This window comes from Fistularia commersonii, chromosome 16, assembly GCF_037954325.1.
Source record: "Fistularia commersonii isolate RoL2024-O1a breed Wild chromosome 16, RoL_Fcom_v1.0, whole genome shotgun sequence".
Classification (NCBI taxonomy): Eukaryota; Metazoa; Chordata; class Actinopteri; order Syngnathiformes; family Fistulariidae; genus Fistularia; species Fistularia commersonii.
In genome coordinates this window covers 9,425,080-9,433,982 of record NC_141299.1, presented here as the reverse complement: position 1 = coordinate 9,433,982, position 8,903 = coordinate 9,425,080, and the positions used below count along the sequence as shown (strand labels likewise).

Below are 8,903 nucleotides of genomic sequence, written 5' to 3'. Positions count from 1 at the left end.
AACCTTGGTTGACAGGGTGGGGGAAGCTGGGGTTGGGGGGGGGGGGGGTATGGGAGACTCTTTAGAGCCTGACACACTGCTTCAGTCATTTCATTTGGGATTAGTTATTCTGCTCTGAGTGAACAAGTGGCAGGTTCAGGCCGGTTTGGTGCATAAATATCAAGGACATAGACATCCTTTATCTAAATTTATGGATCATCACACTGTTCTGTGTTAAATTATTAACCATACTTACACTCACGCCATACATGTTCCAGGGTAGTGTGTGCTGAATCAAAATTATGATTGTTTTATCTGTCAGCTGGCCGAAGAGGACATGGGCTCAGTCGAGCCACTTCTTCCCTCTTGGACATCTTAAAACCCTTTATGGTGCTTTGTAAGATCAGCGGTGCGTGTGTGTGTGTGTGTGTGTGTGTGTGTGTGTGTGTGTGTGTGTGTGTGTGTGTGTGAGAGAGAGACAGAGACTACTCCAGCTTTTAGATCTAGACTGATTATTCATCAGAAATATCCAGGAATGTTTATGGAGACTGTCTCAATTTCCTTCATGCAGCACTCAATTACTGACTTATTCCCCACACCTTCTTAACTGTGCTTGTAAAACTTAGGACAGTGAAAAAAAAAAGAAATTATTCATTCTTGGGTGTGATTTATTCCCTTGCATTAAACAGATAAATTACTCACATTTGCAACAATTGAGAAATACATATCTTGACTCTACAGTGCTATAATACATAAAGACTTGGCCTGTGTATCTGTCTGCTGAAGCCACTGGCTCAGGAAAAAAGGGGTTATTTGAGTTCAGTTTGGGACATGAGTTCACGAAATATGAGGTTTTTTTATTTCTTTGTCACTCAGCCTCCTCCCCAGATCCCCCCTCCTGTCAGAGATTCTTTGCTTGGAGCCAAAATTGAAAAACAAATTGAATGTTCTCTCTTCAGTCCTCTGCATAAAAGGAGAAAGGGTGTTATTTTTTTTAAGATGAAAAGGAACAGTGAGGGGATATATATATGTATACTGTACAACACCCATGACGTTTTGCAGCTCCAAGTCACCGCCGAAAAACAACAAGGGATTATATTGAAATATCTGATCGCAGATCTAATGTGTCTTGTGTTCAATGCGGGTGTCATAACAATGGTATTTTACTGCTGTAAGCTATGCAACAGCCGGGTCTTTGCATGCATATTCACAGGTCCTTGAGTCTATAAGAGAATACCTTAATATCTGTTCGGATCAGCAGCTCCTGTGATTTAATACTTTCTGCAGTAACACCCAAAATCAGACTGCCAGGATTGAACAGCTAAAGCTTTAATGGAATTTGCAAATGCTTTTGAAGCAAAAACTAAACCAATGACTTTTTTGTTTGTTTTGTTGCGTTTTTATAAGAAACGGGGCCATCAAACAGAGCACAGCGGGATATTGATTAAAGTGCTTGCTCTCAAACACATATTTTGTTCCTCACATGTGTTGAAAAATCCTTTTTTTTTTTTTAAATGTACCTCATACTGCTCTGGTAGTGGATTTATTAGAAATTGTTAACTTTGAACTATCCACTTTTCGGAAAAATTGAAACAAGCACAGGACACATCTCGACCTGTTGAGGTCACGGCACGCTGTAGGACAGCTACAGTTTGAATTGAGGATACATTTCAAGGAAGTCTTATTTTTCATGGATACGCAAACACTTGATGACAAGAGGCCGAGCAGAACACGGGAAAGTGAGCCAGAGTCTCCAGCCTTCAGCAGGAGGGGGAAAGCAGCCGCTTCAACTTCAGTTGGGGAGCGTGTCCAATCCCAGTGAGGCTGCGTGCTGCTTGGCTCTCATGCGGAGGTTCTCGATGCTGGTGGTCTTGCTGTTGAGGCTTCCTGGGAGGCTGCCTGGTGCCGCTTGCAGCAGAGGGCTGTTCCATACCTGCTGGGCCTGGGATAGGGTCTGGTAATAAGACTGACAGGGCAGTGAGCCCAGGGGTGACGGCATGTTGACGTTCATTCCCAAGTAAGGCAGAGAGGACGGGGTGCTCATGTCAAAGGATGGGTAGTGCACCAGGTTGTTGGTGGCAGCCATGTGCTGCCGAAACTGTTCCTGCAGCCGGAAGAGGCTGAGAGGCGAGGAGGCGTAGGAGTTGCTCTGAGCCAAACCGGTTGTCGCACTGCTGGAGGACGGCAGGGCGGGCGAGCTCAGGGGAGAGTCTGAGGGAAAGGAAAATTTTCCTTTTTTACAATAAAACAAAAACATTAAATATAGAACATCATATGTGAGAATGATCCAAATTTTACATACATAACTTGCAGCTATCCCATGTTAAAGTTGATCAGTCAGCACTGTTCTCACCTGGTGCGGGGCTGGCTTGTTTACAGGGTGGGGAACTGCTGCATGCCGACACTCCCCCTTCCTCCTGCATTTCCTCCGTGATCTTCACCCTCGTCTCTCCCCTCATTTCATCCTCCTCTCTGTCAGCGTGATCTTCAGTTGCTGACTCGCTGTCTGATGGCTCAGGGGAGGTGACGTTTACCTCCACACTCGTCTCTCCAGGCTGAGGCCGTGCCGCCGACAGCCTCTCTGTCTCCGAGTGGCAGGATGATGCAGACGAGGGAGGAGGGGGGGTGCGGGCGTCAGGAGCTGGGATGGTGGTGTTTGTTGTGGTTAGTTCAGTTTTGGACTCCTCGGTCGGGCCCTCTACTGTCCCTGACACTTCTTTCTGTTTCTGGAGCTGTTCCTTCTGTAGGCTGCGCTGCTTCTTGCGAAACTTTGCCCTGCGGTTCTTGAACCAAACCTGAGTGAGGAACAAGAATTCACATCAGAGACCAGAAATAGAAGAATGTTATGTGAAACTTTCAGCCCAGACTGACCATTCACATTCTAAGGTGGATGCACAGGATAGATGCTTTGTGTGGATTTTTACCTGCACTCGTGCTTCGGGCAGGTTGGTGCACATGGCCAGTCGCTCACGCATCACCACGTCAGGATAGTGAGTCTTCTGGAAAGTCTTCTCCAGGGCCTCCAGCTGTTGGGCAGTGAAGGCTGTCCGACTGCGCCGCTGCTTTCGGTGCTGGGATCCATATCGAGCCTCAAGGATAATGTCTTGAAACGTGCAGCCGTTGAGAAATAAGAAATACGAGCAGTTTAATTGAGGTAGAGGTCAAAGGGCAGGTGAGGGCTCTGGTGTGGATTTATTAAGAGCAAAATCTTGGGTGGAGAGACGCTGATGAAAATGACACTGCAGGGACGTAAAGATCGGAACAGCCAAATGAGCAACGGGTTCTTACCAGCCAGCCTCTCCGCCAGGGTTAGGGCATGCACCGAGGGCCTGTAGTCAGGTGCGTGCTGGGCCTGTTGCGCCGCCTGCTGGTGGAGGTTGTACATGGCGCTCAGGGAGTTCATTGCATGTAGTGAGTAGCCGTTGACCCCGTAGTGCTGCATGACCTGCCGCTCTGCAGAGGAAGAAACCAATGTCAGTTGTTTTGCTAATTAATAGGAAGCAGAGACCATTTTAATGCCTGAATGTTTGATTTTGCAAAAGGTAATTACTAAAGATCTCTAATGATGCTTTATAATTCCCTAAATATAAACGCTACTGCAAGCGACAGATGATTATGATTGGTCTCAAATATAGACACAACAATTTATTTTTCTGAAGTGTTTTTCTTTAAAGAAAATTGGATTGCCTACATTTAAAAATAAAGTGCCACTTAATCAAAGAATGAACTTTTTCTGTGATACGAAAACATTTTAAAACATTCATTTGATGGAACTCATTACTACATGGTTTACAATATTAATTTCAATCAATGCTGGCCAACAATAGGATTGAAAAAAAACAACTTAGTTGATGGTTTTAATTTCTCTCTATGTCTCTAATCTCATTGTGACGCGATAAAACACGAATGTATAATTACAATGCATTATCTTTAAACGTAGGCAAATTAAAAATCGCATCCACGGAAGTCACATAAATGATTCTATAAAATTGCAGTTATTACTGACACTGTCGAAGAAGTTTCGCTTAAAAATCTGTATTATTTTATTTGCTAGAAATTGTTCACGCGGATTAAAGTGTCACATTTTCCTTGAAGAGTTAAGTCCCTCTCTGAAGAAACAACTATATAAATATTTCCGCTGCAACACAGGCCTCAAACAAAAAGACGCTTTTTATTTGTTCTTTATTTTTTTCCATTTTAATTTGTTTCATTACAATTTTGCGTTATAAATCCCGATCAGTATTTACGACTGAGAAGAAAACACGCGAGTCGCTCCGCAATATTTGTAGCTGCTTGGAGGCCGTGACTTCACGTCGGTTCCACACCCGGATTTGCGGGGCGGCGCGGGGAGTACGTGGCGTGCGATGGTCGGTGGTGGGAAAATCCACGGATCCCCGCGGGCGCTAGCCTAATGTGTCTGTAAATAGGTTTTAACGGGCACTTTTCATCAATATGACATGTCATTGAACCCCCCGCGCGTGTTTTCGGAAAGGGTGATAATACAGTTGGTTTTCTTGAAGGTTAAATGTTTAGCTGCGTGATTTTAGTTGTAATGCCTTTATTTGGTTTTCTTTTTTTTTATTGCATCTGCAGCTTAAAAGAAGAAGAAAAAACATAATACTATTCTTTCAGGACAATGTGCGTTGCCTCGGGCCGTGATTTATGCCTAGTTATGTTAATCGCCATGGATTTATGAGGAACAGCGTGGATGAAGGGCCCCGGGGCCAGAGCTGAGCGCGCACGACGGAATTGAGCGTGTCGGACTACAAATTAAACAAGAAAAAATTACAAATGTTTCAAATGAAATAGTTGATTATATCTTAAATCATAAAATGGATGGATTTGACGGGATAAAAATTCGCCCACATTGTTTTTTTTTAAGCAAAAAGTTTTAAAATTAAGTGTTACTGTATGGACAGTTAAGAAAGGATACTGCGGTGGGGCAGGTACTCACTAAGGATAATTAAACTTACGACGAACACGAATTATTTCCGGCTAAAACGCGAAAATAGTTGAAAAAAGAAAAAGAAAAAAAAAAGAAAACAGTCCACGGGTTAAATATCTCGATGCGCACTGAACTTCTCACCTCTTGACTCACTGCTCGTCTGAAGCGAAATATCTCCACCAAGCAGCCAGATACTTTTCCTTTTTTTAATTCTTCCTCTCAAATATCCGCATGTTTTGTTCGGTAGCCTCGATCTGAAGTCGTTGTAGGTCGTGCAAGCAGCGTCCCAGTCGTGGGTTCGGTGCTCCGGTCCGCCGTCGGTAACGCGCCGGGAGATGCCGAACCGCCCTCGGTCGGCCTTTAAAGCGCACAGGGGGTACGTCGCGCACGCCGTACATTGACCAATCATATCGCTCCACTCTGCCTCCGTAGCCCCGCCTCCTCGCGTAATTCATCTCCTATAATTAGTTATTCCTGACTTCTCTCACATTTTCTCTGCTCATATATATATGTATATATATATATATATGCATATGATTAGTGATTCATGGTGGATATATATATAAATATATATATTCATATATATGACATTTGTGGATTTTGGGCGTAATTGCTCGCTTTCTCTAAATCTTCATATTTGACAGTGTGTAATATATTGGGATGTGCAATGAATGTAATTTCCACCGTAATAAATAGCAAACTCACCCCCCTCCCCACATTTCTGTCTTGCAGCCGTTGGAAATAACATGGTGAACTTGTAACATTTTTCATCTCTTTTCCACTTTCCGTGTCAAAACCAGAATCTGGTATGTATCATTCTTTTAAAAATGACTGTTTAAAAACATTTGAAATAAAACAGTAAAAAAAAAAGTTCACATAACAGCAAAAGTGTTAAAATCGGGCAGCCGTTTAAGTGTATTGCAATAACATGGTGAACTTATAAAATGTTTTATCTCATTTCCACGCGCAGTGTGAAAACCAGAATCAAGTATTTGTCATTCTATCCCCTCCAAGAGCGAAAATTTACTATTTAAAACATTTGAAACAAAACAATAAATAAAAAAGTTCATTCAACAGCATAAGTGTTAAAATCAGGCAGCTAATTAAGTGTATTAAAAATGATCCTAACTAAAATATTTATCTATAGGTCTTAATTAATTGGCTTATCCGGCTCTCTTTCAGTGCTGCAGGCCTGACTTTCGGGTTAATTCCCTGCACCCATTCTCTTCTCTCGCAGCCTCGGCGTGAGTGTTTTGTGGGAAAGCAGCTGAGATGGAGATGCTGGAGGCTGCAGGCTGCAGCCTCCAGCAGCTCCCGGGCCCCGAGGGATTTAGGTTAGGATTGGGTAGACAAGACGCCATTTCACCCTCCAAAAAAATGTCTTAAAATGACTGCTGGTAAGAGGATTAAAACAATAATGCCCCTCTCTTCTTCAAGGTTTTTAGAAAAGATTTCTTCTCCCGGAGAAAAACCGTTTAGGTTGGAATTAAGGGCAGCGGAAAGTAGCCTTTTAATGTAAAGCTCGCATATTTTGTTGAATTTTCTCCTAGAGAGGGTGAGACAAAGCGGGGAGAGGCTGAGGGGGGACCGGGGCGGTGTGGGGTGTGTGTGCGTGTGTGTGTGTGTGTGTGGGGGGGGGGGGGTGTCGGGGAGTGGGGCGTAAAATCCCAATCTCAGTTTGATCTTTGGACACATTTTGTTTTTAGAACTTGACACCCCTGACGACGGGCTGCGTGAGAAAATCAGACGCGCAGTTTATAACGCATTTATAAGTAGTTCCCCCTCTCTGTTTTTTTTTTTTTAATTTACGTTTCTATAAATGGAAAAAAAAAACATGAAACCGATCAATAACATTTCACGCAACAGGTGGTTTTCACAGTAAAAGGCCATCTTGAATAACCGGCACCAGGTGAATATTCACCTGACAAACCATTTATCATGCATCGCATCCTTTTTTTTCAAAGTCCGACCTTGTGTTTTTATTTTATGGTGGCACGGTATTATGGCCTGGAGGTGAAAAATCGGATTAACTTGTGATCAATGGAAATAAGAACTTAAACCGGAGGAAAATCTGCCCAGTGTCTCTTTGTGGGCACCGTTTATAACGCAATTAGAGCGAAGAGGGATTCCTCGCAGCTGCTCTTCCTCACATCAATTTTTTGCACAAAACTCAATGGTCAGTCGTGTCCAGCACAAATGAAGGGTTTCATTTTGAGGTCTATTAGAGAGATATTTCCAGCAATGTCCCTTCTGACCTGCAGGCCCGAAGTGGACCCTTACCTACTGAGTTTTTTTTTTTTATGCACAAATATTTTGGATTTAGTGACAGGACAATATTTATTCATTCACTGATTCATTTATTTTGTTTATTCATTTGTCATATTTCAAACAAACTCTGAGATGAGTATGACAAGGTCTTTTTTAAATCATATTCGTGGAATCTCAATACCGGTGAGACTTTGAGTGGAAAGCTGTGGGGAAATCCAGGTGAGGATCAAATATTGATTAAAAAAAAAAAGCTCCAATGAGATTCAAACTACTGTAATTTCATTTGTGAGAGCTTTGTAAACCCCCCCCCCCCAAAAAAATGGATAAATTTATCAAATATATATATACAGCCTGATCCATCAGCCCGTACAACCTCAACAATGACAGTAATAAAAAAACAACCTTCTTGAAGTGTATTAATAGTTAACCTATATAAGGTTAATAAAATCAATCTGACTAATACAATAATATTGCCCTTGGTGTCGATTCTTGGTCGAATAATGTTATTAATAAAGCATGTTCAACAGCCTAAAGTTAAATATGTCATCATGTTAGAGTGTTTACATTTATAATCCCTTTTTTAAAATTATGTCTCCGATTATATATATTTAAGTAAACATAAGCAATGATTTTTCTTGTCTTCAGTTAAAAGGGATATATGTCAGTCGACTGAATTCTGCAAGGTGTACTAAAAGTTTTCATAATATTTTTAGAATTATAATAATTGATATAAACAATTAAGAATGGAGAGCGTACAAATTGGATTTGGAGATGGATTTTTCACAACAATGTCATAGCTATAAAAGTATCTAATAAAAAACAAAAGAAATGATCATCTCTTTTGATTGCTTTTGACTTTTAAAAGTGAAACCATACTTTCAGATGTTGAATTTTGCATCACAGTATTTTGGATTTTCAGTACTAATCATGATGATTATCATGAATGCAGACAAATGTTGGCTCATCTTTTTAGTTACCATCTTTGCGCGCTGCCTCTTTCCTGCAGGATGTTTGATGCTGTTTCAGGCTAACTTCATAAACCCCAAATTCATCTCAGATTTCCATGGATTTCAGCGGCGCGCTCATTGTTCTCTGCACTCTGGCTGCATTCAAGCTTTATCATGTTAAAGCCTCTCTTCAGATCGAAGTTATCGTCTTTGCTCTCACTCATCCTCCCGCCTTGGTTCTGAATACCAAAACTTTATCCCGCCATCAAGACTTTAGGAGCCTGAATCAAAGCTCAGCCAACCAAGCTGCAGCGATTTATAAATCATGTTCAGTTTTTAATCAGGTTTATAACGCTTGAATGTTTGTAATTTTACCCCTCAAATGGCTCCCTGCATCTGCAAGTGGCGTTTTACATCGAGTCGAGGCGAAAGTTGATGCCTTCAGCCTTCAAAGCTCATTAACTTTTTATCATTAGGTTTTCTTTAACTTCATGAATATATTAGGTTTCACTTCAGCTGCTCTGGTGTGCACATGCTCTTAGTCAAGGTTAGCTTGTGCTCATTTGGATGAAATTAATCATTTTGATGTATGGTTTAGAATTGACTGCTTCCATGGGACGTCTGTGACTGGAGTAACAAAGCAACTTGCCATTAGCAATCCTCTGTGAGTGTGAATTTGCGGGGTTTTCACCTTTTAAGGCTCTCCACCGATCTATTGGATACCTGAGGTAAACGGACAAATCTCCAGCTCTTACACCTGTGAT

At 41.8% G+C, this 8,903-nt stretch overlaps 1 protein-coding gene across 3 annotated transcripts; it reads right to left on the bottom strand.

Moving 5' to 3' along the window:
• Positions 1-636: 636 nt before the first annotated feature.
• Positions 637-5,243, bottom strand: LOC147225835 (diencephalon/mesencephalon homeobox protein 1-B-like). 3 transcript variants are annotated; one of them, XM_086161803.1, is made up of 5 exons: positions 5,066-5,243; positions 3,268-3,432; positions 2,904-3,082; positions 2,333-2,774; positions 637-2,211 (listed from the first exon to the last, which is right to left on the bottom strand). In XM_086161803.1, exons 2-5 carry the CDS (start codon positions 3,419-3,421, stop codon positions 1,772-1,774), a joined length of 1,215 nt encoding a protein of 404 aa, XP_086017929.1. In that variant the 5' UTR covers positions 3,422-3,432; positions 5,066-5,243; the 3' UTR covers positions 637-1,771. The 3 variants fall into 3 exon arrangements, with proteins under 3 accessions (XP_086017929.1, XP_086017931.1, XP_086017930.1); XM_086161805.1 differs by having other exon boundaries at positions 637-2,190; XM_086161804.1 differs by having other exon boundaries at positions 5,078-5,243.
• Positions 5,244-8,903: the final 3,660 nt, after the last annotated feature.

What these genes read in the sequence shown, in the direction of transcription:
- LOC147225835 (XM_086161803.1), bottom strand. Translation starts at nt 3,421, where the DNA reads ATGCAGCACTACGGGGTCAACGGCTACTCACTACATGCAATGAACTCC. An exon ending in CCTGGCGGAGAGGCTGGCTG is followed by an intron (nt 3,083 to 3,267) that starts GTAAGAACCCGT and finishes GCACGTTTCAAG; the next exon opens with ACATTATCCTTGAGGCTCGA. An exon ending in TGCCCGAAGCACGAGTGCAG is followed by an intron (nt 2,775 to 2,903) that starts GTAAAAATCCAC and finishes TTCCTCACTCAG; the next exon opens with GTTTGGTTCAAGAACCGCAG.